At 36.8% G+C, this 20,670-nt stretch overlaps 1 protein-coding gene across 3 annotated transcripts in view; it reads left to right on the top strand.

The window, feature by feature from the left end:
* Positions 1 to 20,670, top strand: part of ENPP6 (ectonucleotide pyrophosphatase/phosphodiesterase 6) — a 47,278-nt gene that overhangs the window by 11,176 nt on the left and 15,432 nt on the right. For 2 of the 3 annotated variants that reach the window (XM_083367448.1, XM_083367450.1), the window contains exons 2-6: positions 7,497 to 7,676; positions 9,555 to 9,666; positions 11,678 to 11,819; positions 12,992 to 13,171; positions 15,773 to 15,910. In XM_083367448.1, coding sequence (XP_083223574.1) covers positions 7,497 to 7,676; positions 9,555 to 9,666; positions 11,678 to 11,819; positions 12,992 to 13,171; positions 15,773 to 15,910 — 752 coding nt within the window. The remainder of the gene's footprint in view (positions 1 to 7,496; positions 7,677 to 9,554; positions 9,667 to 11,677; positions 11,820 to 12,991; positions 13,172 to 15,772; positions 15,911 to 20,670) is intronic. The other variant, XM_083367449.1, reaches the window with a different exon arrangement.

Below are 20,670 nucleotides of genomic sequence, written 5' to 3'. Positions count from 1 at the left end.
AAATTAGGCTTTTAATTTTTTTTTATAAAATCTGGCCAAATAAATGAAGACCGCAGCTTGACTTATACATGTTACCTTGTTCACTGCAAATCTAGCTAACTGTGGTTTATTTCACATACCTCATTTAACATGGTTAAATAGAACATGATTAATTAATGTGTGATCATATCTTATGATAGTCCGTAATGCTAAACACTACAAGATAGGATACCATTATCCTGCATCAAAACTTCCGGTAGTTCATTCTTTCATTCATTGCATTCATTTCACAGGTTTCTTAAAGTTTACAATATTTTTCCATTGGAGTAGATTATCATATCAGGTAAAAAAGGAGCAAATTAACCTTAAAAAGTTTTTAAAGTAACATTAGCAGTATCCAGAGACTTGAAACATTAAACAGAAAATGATGTTAATTTTTTCCCGTTTCCCAACTAAACTGCATTACAAATTTAGAATAGAATAGAATAGAATAGAATAGAATAGAATAGAATAGAATAGAATAGAATAGAATAGAATAGAATAGAATAGAATAGAATAGAATAGATCTGGAAGGGACCTTGGAGGTCTTCTAGTCCAACCCCCCTGCTCAAGCTGGAGAACTTATAACATTTCAGACAAGTGACTGTCCAGTCTCTTCTTAAAAACCTCCAGTGATGGACCGCCCACGATTTCTTTTCTTTTTTTGTAATATATTTTATTGATTTTTTTAAAAACATAAATCACTTAATAATTGGTGAACAATGTGTTGTCTGGGTTACATTTGTAAAACAATCATTAACAATTGATTTCTATAATCCATAATCCACATAATGGTTTTGGTTGATTTCCTCTTTTCCCAAAATATCCTCTTTTGCAAACATTAATACAATTCTTATTGTTTTGTTAGATAACAATTAAATATATATTTTCCCAATATTCCTAAAAATAATGATCACATCAATATAGTATTTCTTTTCTGTCCAATCATTCTGGTTGCCTTATCATAGATCCTGTTACAGTCCTTATTTTAATTTGTTTCTCCCACCAAATTCTAGGTATTCTTACTGGTTAAGATTTTCTCAAAAATTAATTGCATTTAAAAATTTAACTCTATTTTTCCATATGAACCCTCTCACTCTTACATTTCTTAAGGAATAGATAAAACAATGAAAAAAGAGAAAGGAGAGCAAGAGTAAAGAAACATAAAAAATAACATACTACTTAAAATATATATCCCTCCTAAGCTAATATATATTTATTTCCTAAATTTCTTATTCTTTTTAACCATAATTAAAAATATGTTTAATCTTTAAAATTCCATTTAATACATCTAGTCATCTAGTCCTTTAATTTTTATTCAAAACATTTTTTATCCATTATAATTTTCTTAAATTCAATCACATTTAAGTATCTAAAACATTTCCTTTATCTAAGTCATTTCAACTTTTTTATATTACTCATATCAAGAAAGAGAACAAAAAAGGGAAAAATGCATACTATATTATTTAGGGAATTCATCCCTCTTAGAATGACATATATATTCCAAAACTTTTCTATTTCTTTAACCATATTCAAACAAATGTTTCTTTTTTAAGTATTCTCTCTGGTAAGTCCCACCATCTATTTTCTTGGTTTCCACTTTAGTCTTTTTCCTTTGCCCAGTATCTTTCTTAATTAATGTATTTTGCTGAATCAAAAAGTTTTTCTGTATGTTCATAGGTGTTGCTGTAGATACAAAACGTAAATCAGGTGAAGTACCGTATTTTCCGGCGTATAAGACGACTTTTTAACCCATGAAAATCTTCTCAAAAGTTGGGGGGTCGTCTTATATGCCGGAAAATAGTACATAAATCAATCGAGCGCCCCCGTTCTTGCAAAGCAACTTCAAGCCTCCTTAGTCCAGTCCCCCCTCCAACGTGACTCTCCCTTCCCACCCCCAAGAGCCTCTAAGCCCCTTCCCCTCCCCCTTGCAAACACCAGACCCCAGGAGCGGCAGGAAGCCCCTCCCCCCTCACCCAAGCAACATCTGAACATAAGCAGAGCGCACCCTGCTACCCGCTATCTCTCCTGGCAGTCTGGACAGCGGTACTTGGCAGCCTGGCACCACTCTCGCCCGCAGACTACGCAGCGGCCCTCGCCAGCAGGCCTCGGCATGGCTGCCCCAAGCCCGGCTCTCCAGCGCGTCTTCTGGGCCCGCCTGGCCGACCACCTCCTGGGCAGGGCTTGGCTCCAGATGCGGCAGCTGCTCAGTCTGCAAATGTGCTCTCAAAGCCGGATTGCGCTCGGCTGTGCAGGCTGCCAAAAGGCGGGGACTCGGAGTTCCCGTGGTGGTTGCGGCTTCTGGCGTGCCGTTTGCAGAGTCTGGCCTGGAAGAGCGCATCGTGTGAACGCAGCTCTTGCATTTATTCCAAAGGGTGGGTGGAAGGAAAAGCCCCTTTGGGCTTCAAAAGGGAGGCTTTGCACCATCTGCATCAGACGGGCTGAATCGGGCTTGTGTCGGACACTTGGCAACTGGCATGTAAGTATTTTCCAGCGTATAAGACGAAAAATCTTGAAAATCTTCTCAAAAGTCGGGGGTTGTCTTATACGCCCAGTCGTCTTATACACCGGAAAATACGGGTATCTTTGTACGGGGCTTCTGCCTTTCCATGTTTGTTAAAAATATTTTTCTTTTTCTTTCTCTATGCTTCTCTTGTCATTTCTTTTCTTTCCGATGTTCCTGGCATCACTACAGTCCATTTTATCCAACCTGTTTTCTTCTCCTCAGATTTATTTTGTAGTCTTAAGGGATAAGTGTTAATACCACTTTATAATGCCTTGGTAATGCCACACCTGGAATACTGCATCCAGTTTTGGTCACCACAATGTAAAAAAAAGTTGAGACTCTAGAAAAGTGTAGAGAAGAGCAACAAAGATGATTAGTGAACTGGAGGCTAAAACATATAAACAACAGTTGCTGGATTTGGGTATGTCTAGTTTAATGAAAACAAGGACTAGGGGTGACATGATAGCAGTGTTCCAATATCTCAAGGGTTGCCACAGAGAAGAGGGAGTCAAGCTATTTTCCAAAGCACTTCAGGGCAGGACAAGAAAATGGATTGAAACTAATCAAGGAGGGAGGCAACCTACAACTAAGAAGAAATTTCCTGACAGTTAGAAAAATTAATCAGTGGAACAACTTGCCTCCAGAAGCTGTGAATGCTCCAACACTGGAAGTTTTTAAGAGGAGACTGGACAGCCATTTGCCTGAAATGGTATAGGGTTTCCTGCCTGAGCAGGGGGTTGGACTAGATGACCTCCAAGGTCTCTTCCAAATAATAATAATAATAATAATAATAATAATAATAATAATAATAATAATAATAATAATAATAATAATAGTAGTAGTAGTTGTTGTTGTTATTTCACTTCCATATATTTTGATCCTCCATAAAAAGATTAATTCAATGCTTCCGTTAATATAAGGGTGGGGCAGAAATCCCCCTCCTTCCCTTTTGGAAGTATTTTGCTTCTTGGGGATCTTTTCCAGGAAATTAAATGTAGAATAGAAAAGAGAAGACAAAATTCCTCACCCAGTTTCAAGCATGCTGTTCACAGTTGTGCTGGTTAGTGCTTTTGGACTTCGGTTGCTAGTAGCTTGGGTTGGTCGATGCAATATGGCCAGCCTTTCTCCTGTCAGCTTAGAAGGCTTTCCCCAAGTTGAATGGAATGGCCTCCTCATTCCAGAATCACTGGAGCACCCTTCTTTCTTCGTCACCTCTCCGGGGCGACATAGACCCATTTAGGGTCCCCAGGCAGGGCAAAATTACCCATGGGGGTGCAGAGAATCCGCAAGCCCACGACTGGTCGCTACTGTGCAAACCCGGAAATTGGAGCGCCCACAATTTCTGAAGGCAAGCTGTTCCACTGGTTAATTGTCCCCACTGTTAGGAAGTTTCTCCTTAATTCCAGGTTGCTTCTCTCTTTGATAGGTTTCAACCATTGTTTTTTATCCTGACCTATGGTGCTTTGGAGAATAATTTTACCCCCTCTTCTTTGTAGCAGCCCTTCAAATACTGGAATGTTATCATGTCGCCCCTATTTCTTCTTTTCTTTAGACTAGCCAAACCCAAGTCCTGCAGCCATTCTTCATATGTTTTAGTCTCCAGGCCTTTGATCATCTTAGTTGCTTTTCTCTGACCTTTTTCCAAAATCTCAACATCTTTTTTCTAGTATGTTGACCAAAACTGGTTGCAGTATTCCAGGTGTGGTCTTACTAGGATTTTATAAAGCAATACTAATACTTTGCATGATCTTGATTCTATGCCTCTGTTTATAACAACCCAGGATCATATTAACTTTTTTGGTTGCTGCTGCACACTGCTGGCTCATATTCAAGTGATCATCCACTAGGACTCCAAGGTCCCTCTCAGAGTTACTGTTTTTCAGCCAGGTCTTACCTAATCTGTACTTTTACCTTTGATTTTTCCTGCCTAAATGTAAAACTTTGCTTTTCTCCACATTAAAGTTCATTTTGTTGGATAGTGCCCATTGTTCACGTTTGTCAAGATCTTTTAGGATCCTGAGCTTGTCTTCTGGGGTGTTGACTATTCCTGCCAGCTTAGTGTCATTTGCAAATTTGATAAGTTCCCCTTCTATTCCCTAACCTAAGTCATTGAAGAGTACTGGGCCTAAGTTCATTATGACTACTCATGTAATGACTGTTAATGAAAACAGTGACTTATGACCTGCACGTATAACTGTTGTATCACCCTCATGGTCCTGTGATTGCAATTTGGGAGCTTGGCAACCAGCTTGCATTTACTGCCAGTTGCTGTGCCCTGTGGGCATGTGATTGTGATTTGTGACCTTGCTTTGCCAATTTCTGACAAAAAAATGCCAGTTGGGGAAGTGGGATTTGTTTAATGACCATTGATTAATTTAACAACCATGTGATTCATTTAAGCACCACCCAAAACATTGTAACGCCTGGCCTGACATGACTCCAATGACTTATGACAGAAATTCTGGTTCCAGTTGTGGTCATAAATCGAGGACTACCTGTACATCTTGAGATTGAATGCTTCAAAACAGGAGTATCTTGGCTTGTAAGGCTTGTCAAAGCAATTAATGTAATCAGGAACATTTTAACAGCAGGGAAATGTGCAAAAATATTTTTCTAAGATAATGAAAGATCTGTTATTGATAAACTTGGATAAGGCTGTATGATGACTTGAAGGTCTAGCTGGAATGCATGTCTCTATCAACTTTCTTTAAAACATTCTGGAGAAAGCTGTTGTGAAAGCATACAATAAGTAAATTGCAATAAGACATGGTCAAATTGTACTAACTTGATTACTGTATCTTTGTAGTTTGCTTTACACAAAAGAGTTCACTATTCTTTGAGAGTATTAAGTCTTCTACAAGAAGCCTCACTAGAGGTCTGAATGCCTGAAAGATTTGGAAGAAGCACAGCTTGAACCCCACATCTTTCATCCAAACAAATAATGACGATTCAGATCTGGGTTGGGAGATATAAGAGAAAAACTGCACTGAGCAGGGTGAAATCTGAGCATAATATTTGTAGAAGAGAAATAGAAATGGCATTCTCTATACATTTTTCAAAGTCCTTTGCTGTTGGCAACCCTAGCCTGGGTGATGGGAATTAGAGATCTAAATATCTTGCATCAAAATTTTTGCCTGGAAAAAAACATCAGTACAGGAAGATTTCTGCCTAATTCCTGGCCAAAAAAGAAAGCAAAAGGGAGACCTCCCAACTCTAACCTGCAAAAATCCTGCCAATCCATTGATGGCACTCATAGAGTCCTCTCCCAATTTTTGGAGCTCAGATTGGCTAATCCTGGTTACTATGGAACTAAATGTTTAAGCTACAGGCCTAGATGATAGAGCAGAAATACTGAATCCAGCTCATGACCAAACACACTAGTTCTCAGACTCTAGCCATGATCTACAACAGACTTTTTTGAAATCAGTTCAATATGCTAGGAAAGCAGAACAATCAAGGTTATGAATACAACTGCAGAATAATTAAGCACTACTGTATTGGTTTATTGGTTTATTCCCTTATAACCTTTTCTTTCCCAAAAACACTAAACACTAAGAGTAAAAGGTAAAGGTAAAGGTTCCCCCGCACATGCGTGCTAGTCGTTTCCCACTCTAGGGGCCGGTGCTCATCTCTGTTTCAAAGCCGAAGAGCCAGCGCTTGTCCGAGGACATCTCCATGGTCATGTAGCCGGCATGACTAGACGCCAAAGTCACATGGAACGCTGGTACCTTCCCACCGTAGTAGTCCCTATTTTTCTACTTGCATTTTTATGTTCTTTCGAACTGCTAGGAGGGGGTGGTTTAATTCAGCAAGATAGTCCTTGAAGAAACCCATAATTATTGTTATATTATTTTTTCCGTATAGAAAATCCCACGTGATATTTTCAAAGTTCATCTACTGAATAGATTTCATTTGCAAAAAAAAAAACAACCACCACAACCTGGTAGCATGAAAGAAAACTGCTGCATGTGTGGTGTAGTAGTTAGAATGTTAGACTTGAGAGGATCCAGGTTGATTTACTAATTTATTCAATTGATATGGTTTATCAATTTGGTTGATATGGCTTATTCAATTGATGTGGCCGCCCTTCTCACCATGGTGACTCTGGTCAGTAACAGAAGATTGAAGTCCTTTCCCAGATGGACCCACTTGTTGAGTGATTGGACCAGGAATTATCTCCCAACATAAACTACTTCATACACAGTTTACTCTATGGAGAAAAATGGAAAGAAGAAATGCTATTTATCTTCAGTTCCTATGAGAGGGTTTAAATCTAATAAATATATAAACAAATATCTGGAGTTATTTATTGAGCAACAGCAGTAGCATCATTCTGAAGATCCTTTCCTGTGAGACCATACAAGCTGTTCTGTCTATGGAGGACATTTATTCCATCACAAACACTCATCCAAATGCCGCTCTAGTTTGTTTTAAGTTTTAAGATCAGGAAAACAAACAATGCTTATCTTTGTCAGGATATTTTTTTTAAAAAAAACCACCATAATTTTTGCACAATACACATTTCCTGAGCAATTCTGAAAAATAATTTTTTGATATTTGAAAAATGGGGATAAAACATAAGCATAAAATATAAGTAACATGGATAAAAGTTTTTTTTAAGGCAAATAAATTTATAATTAAGAGAAAGGCAAGGTTCCAACAGAAGAAAATATTTGTAGGTCAAAGTTGAACTGTGGAGTCCTTGGTGCTCTTGGAGCTTGATTGTTTTCTTACAAACATTTCCTTACTCAACTGTGAAACATTTTCAATGCACCAAGAAAACCAAACAACCACAAGCAAGATTGTTAACTGATTGAGTCCAGTGGAATTCTTTGTAGCTGATAGCAGCTCACTGATAAGCCAAGATTGTACTGCAAATGAAAACCTACTATAATTTCTCTTTGTATCTTATATATTTCTTATGATGCCATACAACAAGGGACCAGTATAAAGCAACTTTTTTCTCTTCCAGGTCGCCACTGCGAAGTCCATCAAATGACTGGAAACTACATGTGGGACCCAGTGACAAATGTATCTTTTGACATTGGCATGAACTCAGAGAGTCTCCTGCCTCTTTGGTGGGATGGATCCGAGCCCTTGTGGGTCACTATGACAAAAGCCAAGAGGAAGGTCTCTATGTACTATTGGCCTGGTTAGTACTGCCAAGCTCTCTTCAGTTGGCTGACTAATATTGTATATTCTCTATCATATAAGCTTATAATCTCTATAAGGAAGATGAAGCCATGGGAACAAAATTCAGCTCAGCCTTGTTTCCAAAATCATAACTGAAAAAACAATTTTTTTCCAGCATCTGTTTAGAGCATCTGGAAGAAAGCTTTTGCATATAGGTTTCCCTTTTCTGAATGGAAATATTTTTTTCAGGTATACCAACATTTTTTATTCATTCATCCATATGCAGAAAAATGCATATTTGTCCTGAAGATTTTTTTAAAATTTTATTTTAATCCAACAATTCATTGAGATGGGAGTTTCATGTTTCAGAGTCCAATCAATAAAGGTACAGGAAACCATGTATTTCATTTTAAGGTGAGAGAAATGGAAGAGCTTTTTCCCCCCCAAAGGTCAAATTATTCAGATGAAATTATTCAGTATAATTCAAGATGGTACTACTTTGGTCTTGAAATATTTCAAGCTCCTGATGATTTTAATGTAGATGAGAACTATTTCAAAATGCAGGTGGGGAGTTCTGTATGAGAAGATGTTCTACAAAATGCACTTCTGCATTTGAAATAACTTTTTTTTAATTTCTGGATTTGGTCTTGGCAATGGAAAAGCAACATAAGAGTCAGTTTGGAATCTAAAGCCTACTGTTTTAATGGGGCAGCTGAAATCTGAATATAAATGTAATGATCAAATTGGTCCTGTTACATGATTATCACCTTTCAACATGTTTTTTTCTTGGAAAATAGGCCCAATATTGTACGATAAAGATTTTTAGAAATAGCTTCTTTGTAATTTAGAAATTTTATGTTTTAACCTTCTCCAACCATACCTCAAATCAACTAAGCTGGCATTCATCAACTTTCTTCAAACCATAGTTTCTTATTTTAACCTCCATCTGTCCAACCTTTGATTGAAGGATATTTGCTACCATCAAAGGAGGAACAAATTGTCCCAATTTATGAAATCCAACCTGTTTGCAAAATTTTCTACATTTCCCTTAATTCCAGAATATCTGAATTATTAAAAACTAAATTCTTGTATTTTTAAGTAAGTGGAGCACCAATACATGTTAATGTGGTGGTTCTCTTTATCCATACTTGCTGTTTCACTTTGGAAATTGTTACTACTAGTTTCTAAATCTCAGTATAACATATTTATTGAAAAAGAATTGTAATATCTGAAAGTGGATTGGTTCAAACAGCTTTAAGAAGACTGTATGGGGAAATAAAGTCAAGAGTCTGATACACTAGTTTTATAAAAAGTACTGAACTGGATAAAGCTATTCTTTGACTTACAGTTAGTTTTTGAAAAATTAATTTGACAACCAATTTTGTTAAATAATATTAGTTTACTTCTAATAGAAATCAAATTGTTAAAGATCATGTAGAACTCAATTGAGGACAAAGATGGTTTGTCTGAGTGTATGTATGTATATGTGCACACAACAGAGACATATACTACCTGCATCTGCTGCCATCTTTGAGTGAAGATATTGAAATTAGTATTTTCTTATTGGAGTCTGAGATACCTAGTTATAATTAATTTAGTGCAATGATAATTCAAATAAAATTAAGTTGCATTATAGAGTTTTTTTATTTATAGACAAACATGCACATATGTGCACATGCAGATACATGGATTTGATTGTCAACTGATTGTCAATAGTTAACTTTCAGTGTAAATATTTATACTGATGCTTTTCATATGAATTCTTCTAATCTTATTACTTTAAAAAAAACTTTCAGTCTGAGAGCCAAAATCCATCCAAGAAACAATCTGAATTTATATCACACAATCTAGGTTTAAAATTTAAGCAAGGTTTAACTAATGAAATGTTTCTTCTTAGGCTGCGAAGTTGAAATCCTTGGAATCAGACCTAACTATTGTATACCATATGAAAATGTTCCAACGGATGTCAATTTCTCTGATGCTGTAAATAATGCCATTGAGTCTTTAAGGTAAAATCACCTTTAATTATTTCCTTGACAGAAAAATCTTTGATCTTGTTGTATCAGTTTGAGAATAGCATCTATATTATCTATATAGTATTGTTTGGCAGTAGAGGGAAAAATGAATTCAAATAATGCAAAAAAATCTTCATGATGGCACTTTTCCTGCTATGTTTACTTGACAAAGCTACTGTTCTTATGAATCTTAAAAGACACATTTAGTATGCTAATATACCCAGCCAACATATGAACATTGGGAAACAGAGGTGTAAGTTGATCCAGTATGTGTTGCATATAAAGGACAATGAGGACTGAAAATTGGATAACAGCATCACTGTCAGACCAAATTAGACATCATACAACTCATGTTGAAACTGGCTGGCTTTATTTTGGATAAATAATGGTTGTGGGACTTAAACTAAAAACATCCTTCCAGTCTAAAATAGGTCACCATGTTGAAAATCTCTCCTGCAGAATTTGCTTTCAGATATTCTATTTCCAGCTGCAAGCTTCACTTTTAAGGTGAATAGAGAGGGACAATTTTCACTCAAAAACTATCAGAATCTCTAATTAAGATAGGGAGCCTCAATTATTGATATCCAAACAGTGACTTGAAAATTAAGCAGATGAAGTAACATGAAGTTTGCTCTCATAGACGCAAATCAAGGGGTTTGTATTGTGCTATTGATTTGCTTAATGAGGCTATTGCCTTATTTTGCCTGATAATATTCTACATGCAAGACTTATTTAAACTTTGTGGGATCTGAAAAATTTTGGTCAAATCATTTTTTTTAACCTAGCATTTCACTTCAAAAGAAGTTACTTCAAGAGATAGAGTATGAATCACAAATGTTGCATAATATTGTTAACGTATTGCCTTGTACTTGCAAAGAAATGTTTCTCAATGCCTTACAAAAAGTGACAAAGGACAATTAAAATATATTGCTTTATTTAGTACTTTTAAGAAAAGGCAACACAGAATACAATAGTTATGTTTTCTGTAAGCACAGTACTATTAACATTTATCTCTGGAAATATTTCCTTATATATTATTTTGATACCGATAGAATAGTAGCATGTTAGGTACCGTCATTCTATTTTTGGAGATTAATTAGAGACATAATCAGACAGGACTTACCTTCATACACTTACTTGAAATTAAAGGTTGATTAGAGACAACCTGGAGAAGCCGTCCTCCATTTCAAGGTTTCCTTTTAAACTTTTATATCATGCATTGAGACAATACACTGAAGTAAAAAAAATTGTACCATTTCCTGAAGTTTGCGTATTTTGAATTTGTCTTGCATGCTTACCTCCGTGAACCAAATAGGAGAGGAATGATAAAGAAATACAGATGAAGAAATTGGTGCATCTTTTCCATTCCTTGAACTACTTTCAGAAAGTAGATGATATCTATGATTGGAAATCTAAACATGAATATCCCATAACTTTCCATATCTGGCTTTGATAAGGACTTAATTGAAATATTCAAACAATGCCACAACAGTGTGTTTAGATCTGCAAGATGGGGAGTGGAAGTAACCTCATGAAGCAGGTTCTTCCTTCCCAGTTCAGATTCACCTGAACATCAGAAAAGTTACCTGCACAATCAGGAACTTTGAAAAATCTATGAAAAGTTTAAAATAGGGGAAAGGAAACTCTTATCTCCCAAAAATGCTTAAATTATAATTCTGTGCAATCTCCTTCAGAAGGGCCAAAGTCAGGAATGCTGGCAGTTAAAGTTCAATTGCTTCTGTAGGACAACTGATTCATCAGATCTAATTTAAAAGAATCAGATAGGAATAACAATGCTAATTAAATAATGAGGAAGTGGGAAAGAAGCCATGGGGTTAGAGCTGGGAAGTCCATCTAGGCTTATTTTAGACTGAAAATAAAACAAGAAGAATTAAAAGAATTAACTCTTCTCTTAGAAAACATGCCAAGAGAGCAGGAAAAAAATCAGATCAGATTGAAAAGGCACACTAGAAGTAAGTTTATGTTACACTTGTTCCTATTACAGCAGTGGTGCAGCAGATATGGCAGCCATATACTATGAACGGATTGATGTAGAAGGTCATCGTTTTGGCCCTTCATCTTATCAGAGGAAGAATGCTGTAAAAGCAGTGGATAACGTTTTGCTCAGGATGTCTAAGCTTATCAAGGTTTCCGTCACTTAGAAGCTATAATATCCTTTTAAAGTTGTTTCTTTTATTCTCTTCAACTTTTTTTTATTAAATATTGGAAACTATTCAGTAAAGACTATTTCATAGGTTACTTACTGCTTCTATTCTGAATATTAAGGAACATGCATATCCTAGGATGCTTTATTCAGTCTGGGGAGTTTTCCCAAGCCAGTGAATCTCCATTAGATTCCATTCTCAGAATATTTTTTCTGGAAGTTTTCTAAGTAATTCTTCTCACGTGATTTTGGCACACCTTCACTGAAGCATGGGCTTTTGACTTTGGGAAAGGCCTTCACATTTGTGAAATGATTATTGTAGCACAAACTGTATACACTGGTGGTGAGCTCCATGTTTTTCTAGAAACCCCAAATGGATAGGGTCCATTATCTTCAAAGAAACTAATTTGGGAAAGCAGAAATTGTGGTAATAAGGTGAAGATTATCTGTTTGCATGTGTGACTTTTTTCATGTTAAAAGATCCTACATAAAGATCCCCAAGTTTCCAAAATTACAAGTTTGTGTCCAACTTCTCTGTTACCTGGAAATGCTTAACTGGAAGAAATTATATAATGGTCTTAATTCTTATTAATTAATTCTTAATTATCAAGGTGGGATGAGTTGCAAATAAATCTAATTAATTAATTAATAATAAGTGTAATAAAAGGAGCTGTCAAATAAAATGATGGGTAAACAGTTTCTGTTTGCCTCCTTATCAATTGAGTAGGACTGAGAGAAAACTTTGCTTCAAGTTTTGGAAGCACAACTTGTGCTTCCAAAGCATTCCTCTGATTCCCCTGATTTCATTCCTCTGATTTCAAATATTCAGATCAAGTAAAAAATGACCAGGCGTCTGAAATCATGTGTTTGAATATTGTCAATGTAGCTGACCTTCTATGCATTGTCACCTACAGTGCTTTTTTTGTAAAAGAAAAAGGTGCCGGAACTCACACATGTCATACAACCTGCCCTACAAGGTTCCATCCAAAAAAGGTGCCGGAACTCCGTTCTGAGAGTTCTATGAGAAAAAAAGCCCTGGTCACCTAACAGCAGCAGGGCAACTATTAGTGGAATTGTTAGCTAAAAAAGACAGCGAGCGAGAAAGTAAATAGTCTTCTTTTCCTACTGTAATTATTTTCTTAACTTTCTTGACAGGACAAGAATTTGCTGAATTATTTAAATGTTGTTTTCTTTTCTGATCATGGGATGACTGATATTAATTGGATGGATAAAGTGATTGAACTGAAAAACTGCATCAACATGAATGATATTATGAAAGTGAAGGACCGAGGGCCAGTTGTAAGCCTGTGGCCAAAGAAAGGCAAAGAAACTGAGGCAAGAGCAGCAACCTTTTGTTTTTCTTAAAGTGGTTTAGGCTACTTGTGGATGTGCTTAATATACCAAGTTGTCTTGATAGGTTTATGCATTCACAAACAGTCCAGTATGTTCTACAAACGACAAGTACGTGGAGAAGAATGCCAGGAATCTTAGTTTTCATATTTTCCACATTAATAACAGGGTGGAGTGTCTTCTTCCTTATCTTCATAGGAATATACTATAAACTGTCTGTACTGTATTTATCCGAAAGGAAGAATATCTGAATTTGATGACTTTGATAAGAAAAGGGAGCTGGGGGAAAAAATCAGCTCAAACAAAATTCCAGTTTACCCATAATATCAAACTCCAGTTGAAATCAATCCCGAAATTGTTCCCAATACTGAAATGAGTAAATATCTCACACACATCCACACATAAATATATGCAGACAGACAATGCACGCATACTGTATATTGAGGGATTATAGATTTATTTTATTTACTTCAGAAAAAGGCTGTGCCAAAATAAAAACTAATAACTAATTAAAATTGCCTAAAATAAAAAAAATAAAAAAATAAAAAGATGTACTACTACATTGTTCATGTCTTCTGTTTCACATATGCAAATTTCAGCCAGAAACAGAAAGTCAGGAGTCATGCAGTCATTTCTCTGGGAATGGCTAATCTTATCCATCCCTTTTCAGCAGGGATGTCTGCAGCCATTTGCTTGTTTTCTGTTCTTTTCAGTAAGAATAAGAAGGCATATACTTGCATCAACAAAGAACTATACATTTCTATGGATTTCCTTTGGAATTGGGATTTCCATCAACCTATTGGAATTATTATGAAGGCATGCTTACTATAGGTTTACATTGGTTTACTGTAGCATAGAGTAGAAGTAAATATGCTTTACATGGTATATATTTTTAACTGGCTGGTTTACTGATCTATGGTTTTTGTCAATTTGTATGAAAGTAGCGAAGGCTGTCAAGGTGCTCCAAGCTACATTTCCTGCAAAGAGATGGCTATTGTAGTTACAAACTTGAAAAATAGTGAGGTTGTTCTTTTTCTTTCCCACTGAAATCTCTACCCCTTTCCTCCAAAATACTCTCACTGGAAGAAAGAAGAAAATCTTCCTTAACTAGGTTTGAAGTTAAAGTGTCAGTCACAAAGAAGACCCATCTCCCTTTTCCCTTTATCTTTATATAAACAGCTTGGAATCCTTATGTACTCTCAGCTTGGTTGTTTGCTTGCAGGCATTTTATTTCCTGATGAGGCAATTTTAAGTGCACTGAGCTATGTACAAGTGGTCCTTGACTTACAACCACAACTGAGCCCAAAATGTCTGTTGCTAAGCAAGACATTTGTTAAGTGAGTTTTTCCCCATTTTACGACCTTTCTTGCCACAGTTGTTAAGAGAATCACTGCAGCTGTTAAGTTAATCACATGGCTATTAAGTGAATTTGACTTCCTCATTGACTTTGCTTGTCAGAAGGTCACAAAAGGTGATCACCTGACCCTGGGACCCTGCAACTGTCGTAAATATGAGTCAATTGCTAAGTGTCTGAATTTTGATCACGTGACCATGGGGATGTTGCAACGATCATACGTGTGAAAAATGGTCACAACTCATTTTTTTCAGTGCTGTTGTAACTTTGAACAGTCACTAAATGAACTGTTGTAAGCCGAGGACTACCTATATATTCTCTTATATTGGAAAGAGCTTGGGGAAATGTAATAATTTCCAAGAACTCAACTAAGTTGCCTAAGACTACCAAAAACCTAGGATGGCACCAAGTTTTCTATTTATTATTTATTCATTTATATCCCGCCTTTATTACTTTTACAAATAGCTCAAAGCAGTGAACATATCCAACACACCTTCTTTCTCTTATTTTCCCCACAACAACCCTGTGAGGTGGGGTTGGGCTGAGAGAGAAAATGTCTGGCCCAAAGTCACCCAGCAGACTTTCATGGCTACATTGGGAATAGAATTCATTGACTCCTGTTTTTTAGCCTGGTGCATTAACTACCATAAACTTTCTATCTTCCAAGATATCTCAGAATAGCCAGCAATTTTCCCAAGGCAAGGTTCCTGTTAAACAAGAATTACTTTTGTTCTGAGTATTAAAATTACTCAGTCTTAATAATAGTTGTATGCAAAACATGTTTAGTACAGACCCCTGGTTTGTATTTAAAACATCCTGATCTGATCATTTTAAATGCCTCCCAGCTCAATATAACCAGGGCAACTTTGAGATTGGAATATTTCCAGTATGGTCAATATAGCATCAAAACACTTCCAGCAAAACTAAACAGCCCCTTTCCAACTTGAAATTTCTGTCATTATTTTTAACCACATAAAATGTTTTAATGCATCTGTTATTGAAGGCTTCATGTCATAAAAACCATAAAAAGAAGAGCAGAAGAAAATCAAACTCTGCCCTCTAATTTCTCACTTTTCATCTGTTTATTATTGGGAATTTTTCCTAATAGAGTGCAAGCAGCCAAAGTAGGAATATTTAAAGGAAAGTCTTCACAAGTGGTTTGATTTTCAGTATGATTGGTGTGGAATAATTCTGTACACTGAAAGCAATTTCATGCTTTTATTCCTTTGCAGATATATAACAAACTGAAAAATGTGCCACATATGACAGTCTATAGGAAAGAGGATATCCCTGATAGATTTTATTATAAAAAAGGAAAATTTGTCTCTCCGTTGACACTGGTAGCTGAGGAAAGATGGTTCATAGTAGAGGTAAGTGCTTCTTACAACCTGATTTTTATCAATTGGGATTTTCTATGAACAATTTAAAAATCAATTTGCTTTGGACTACTAAGTTACTACTAAATCTGGAAAGTTTACTGAAAAGCTGGAATGCTACCAATCATGCTGTATTTTATTGGAAAGGTAAACACTGCATATACAAAATGATTCTCTCTCTCCCTCCCCCCCTTTCTCTCACACATGTACACACAGAGAGATACACACACACTAATAGACCTTTACTATTATATAATGGACCTGTGTCTCCATTATCAATAAAATAGTGTTTTTTCTATGTTGTTATTTGCGAAGTCGTGTCTGACCCATTGCGACCCCATGGACAACGTTCCTCCAGGCCTTCCTGTCCTCTACCATCTTCTGGAGTCCATTTAAGCTCACGCCTACTGCTTCAGTGACTCCATCCAGCCACCTCATTCTCTGTCGTCCCCTTCTTCTATTGCCCTCAATCTTTCCCAGCATTAGGCTCTTCTCCAGTGAGTCCTTCCTTCTCATTAGGTGGCCAAAGTTTTTTCTATAGAACTGTGTTAATTTGAAATATGAAATATTAATTCACGCTGACATCAAGTGTGATCCAACTTTATATATTACTTCTATATTTTTTCCATTTTATTTTTCTAGAATTGCAATAGAGGTCTCCCGTGCACACATTTGGAATTCTGAAAGCAGAGGATGGGCAGTCTTATAAAATGGCTGCTACATAGTCTGAAGGAGGAGGTTGAGTTCCCTAGACACCAAGGCAACTTTAGATAGTTCTCCCAACTGTTAGACGAGTCAACTGCCAATTTGCTGGCAGCGCACCCTTTACATTCCCTTCCTTCCATAGACTCTCCACTCAGTTGCCTGAAAAACTTTTACGCTAACCATCTCTGGTCTTCAAAATATTCAGAAGATAGTTGGCAGCCGCAAAGAATTAGAAGGCTTCTTTTTCTTATGGTTGCCATCTAGTGCTCATCCTAGGGTTTGCATCCCAAGACATGGTATATTCCATCCTTTGTTTCTTTACATGAGATAGAAACAGAAATGATTTATTCTAATAAGTGATAACTCACACTTCTGCTCTTCATATTTTTCAGTAGAAATACGTTTATTGTGAAATAAACTATTGGAAAGAGAACAGTTGCTTAGAAAAGGTATAAATTGTTGCCATCAGTGTTTGCTGCCAGGTCACCATATAATACTGAAATAAAAATACTATATCTTGAAAACTATCAGTAGCAATGTAGAAAAATACAAGTATAGCAAAAGTTAATAAGAACAGGCTGAATGGTAAAACTGTTATCAAATATAATAAAATTTTTGGCAAATCTCTTATAAAATGTTTGTTCTGATGCCAAAATGATGTCAGAGATAGCATTCTAAATCATAAGTATCAGATGAAACAAGATATTTTTCTCTTCATCAATTCTCTAACCTTAGATATTTAATTTCTGCATTTATTCTATAAAACATTTCTGAGATAGCAGTAAAACTCATGAGAAATCTCTAAATCAGAACCAGAGGTTTAAAAACAGCATTTGGGCTACATTTGTTTAATCTTATGGATAATTGCCTCTTTTTCTTCAATTACCAACATTCATCAGAAGTTAAGAAATATCTGGAGAACAAACAAATTTGGTTGTCATGATGTACATATAAACCTCAAGTTCCAGATCAATCTCAGCTGTAACTATTGAAAGATATTTTTCAATAAAGGTTGCCTTTTTAAACTTGTAACTGTTCAATTGTTAAGTTCTGTTTTATTGTTTTTAAATGATTTTTTAAATTATGTCTGTTATATGACTGCATGGTTTTATTTATAATTTTTATGGGCAGTGTAAAAATTTGATAAATATATTAAATAAAATATACTACAAATAGAAGTCACTATTAAGTTTATTAGGACCCCATTGGGTCAGTTGACTAGGGTCAGTAGAGATTACCTTACCTTTTTAGTGGTACATACCTATTCAAAGTTGTGTGTTCAGTGGAAAAGGATAGCTATAACAGAAAGAAAAGAAACAGAATAGTTCTTGAGAGTATTGACATGTTCTAGAATTTCTCAGTCAAAGTATTCTGATTGTTATCAAATAAATATGTGCATGTTGGTCAGACATGATATTATCCCATTTTCTAAAAAATGCTTAGTGAAAGGATCATTTGTCTTGATTGTGCTAATGATAAAAATGCATAACTTATGAATAATAATGCATAATTTCAATATTATTATACATAATTGTCTCTTCTGGTGAATGCAAGACACATAATTTTAGCTACAGCCAGGTTCATATAAACATTGCCTCTACTGATAGCAGATGTCATGTTTCCGACGTATGGGCTTTTCAAGTGACTCTGAGGCATTGTTTACCTTAAAAGTCCTTTATTAGCCTAATACACCGGCAAATGCTTGCTCGAAGGAAGCTGGAATCTGAAATCTCTGCCCCCTTGCACAATATATTAAAACACAATTCTCCACCTTTCTAATTTTGTCATTAATCATATTCTCCAATTAATTTAAAGAATCAGTTTCCCTTCCTTTAGAAAACCCGCCAAGCTCTTATTTTCTTTAATTTCAGATGGCCTTGAGGAACAATCCTCCTCTTCCCCCCTCCCAACCTTAATCCAATCTCTTAAAGCAATAAACAAATTTAACATATGAAATGGCTACTTCTTCATCCCTTGTCAAGCAATAACATTCGATGTTAGCAGCGTTGACATCCGCCCCCCCTTACAAAAAGGACAGATCCTGTAATGTAAACAAAACACAAGTTAGGAACTGGCTTTTGGTTTGTTGGGATGTTTCTTGTAAAACCTTTTGATAAGTCTGTCAGCTTTCACATCAGTAGATTTCACCCAAATGGCTTCAGACAATGGGTATCCCTTCCATTGTACTAGATACTGCAATTTTCCCTTAAAGATTCTAGACTCAAGAATACGTTTCACTTCATAATGGGTTTGGCCTGCTACTATGAGGGGTTCAGGTGCTTTCTTAGGGGGAGGTCTTAAACTGGAGGTTCAAAAAGGTTTCAGCAAGCTACAATGGAACACCGGGTGAATTTTCCCCAAAAGTCGGGGTAGTTTCAATTTTACTGTGACCGGGTTGATGATTTTCACAATGGGGAAAGGCCCCTCAATGGTTGTTGGACAGCCGGGGGTTGCTGTTGTCTACTCTGGATTTTGGCTGCAGGGAATGGTGGCGCCCTCTGCTGCTGATCTACTAACAGTTGTGTTAGTCTCAAAGGCTGTGGTGCCTCCCTCACTTGCGGGCCCCTCAGTGGTTGCTTGGCATTCGGGGGTGGTGACTAGTCTCCATGGGATTGTCATCCCCCAATTGGCTGCTGCTGTCCAGGCTTCTGCAACACCCCAATCTGTTGCAAGGCCTCTATCAGCTGATTTAGGCTCAGAGGTTGCTGCCCCTCCTGTTTGGGCTGCTACACTGCCCACTGCTGAGGGGGCCCTAGTTCCTCTTCTTCTGGGGGACTGGAGGCCCTAACAGGGAACTCCAGGGGTTGGAGGGCCATTAGCTCTGCGAAAAGGGGGCTGGGGGCCTCTTTTGGCAGGAGCTGTTTTGTGCTTCTCACTTCTAGTTCTTCAAACCTTTCTGCTAAATTGTCAACTGATTGGCTTTGGGCTGCAGACAGATATTTCCACTCACCCGAGCATTCAATCTCAGCTGGCCTGGCTGCTACCCACCGGACTGGGGAATATGATGTGCAGGATTCTCTTTGTTGTCGTCCCACCTCCTCTTCCTTTGAAGCCCTTGGGGATGGCAAGGCTGCTCCAAGGCGCTTGGAGTTTCTGCTGGGCTTAATCCACTCTGACGACCAGACCATTTCTCCTGGTTGTTTGTGTCTAGCTCCCAGCTGGAAGGATTGCTGAAACTCTTTCCCTGCCAGCTCCTTCTCTGGCCCTTCCCCCCCTGGGGTGGCTGCTGGTGCCGTGGAGCTGGCTTCAGGCAATTTTTCTTCCTCCATTATGGGATCTTCCCCAACTCTTTGTCAGACTGCCTCCCAAACTTAGAGACAGTGACGGGAGGTCGGGACTCCCTAATTAGTTTAAAAAGTAGGAAGATTCCAGTTTGATGTCAAGTTTCTGACATATGGGCTTTTCAAGTGACTCTGAGGCATTGTTTACCTTAAAAGTCCTTTATTAGCCTAATTCACTGGCAAATGCTTGCTCGAAGGAAGCTGGAATCTGAAATCTCTGCCCCTTGCACAATATATTAAAACACAATTCTCCACCTTTCTAATTTTGTCATTAATCATATTCTCCAATTAATTTAAAGAATCAGTTTCCCTTCCTTTAGAAAACCCGCCAAGCTCTTATCTTCTTAAATTTCAAATGGCCTTGAGGAACAATCCTCCTCTTCCCCCCTCCCAACCTTAATCCAATCTCTTAAAGCAATACACAAGTTTAACATATGAAATGGCTACTTCTTCATCTCTTGTCAAGCAATAACATTCGATGTTAGCAGCATTGACAGCAGAAATTACCTCTACTTTTTCAGCAATGCTGAATGTTTCATGATGTCAACAAATAAATCACTGATTAATAATTCAGTCAATCAGTGATTACTTCCAATTTATAGTTTGGTGATCTAATAATATCATAAATTAATCTTGGGTGTTTTTTAAAATTTTCTCAGCTTGTATTTGTGCTACAATTTTAAAATAATGGTAGCTGCAATGGCTTTGAAAGCAATGGGAGGAGGAGTTCCTGGTAGAGTCACTCATTAAGATTGAAATTAAAGCTAA

This window comes from Vipera ursinii (assembly GCF_947247035.1).
Source record: "Vipera ursinii genome assembly, chromosome: 7".
In the NCBI taxonomy this organism is placed as follows: Eukaryota; Metazoa; Chordata; class Lepidosauria; order Squamata; family Viperidae; genus Vipera; species Vipera ursinii.
This window is presented reverse-complemented; position numbering and strand designations above follow the sequence as displayed.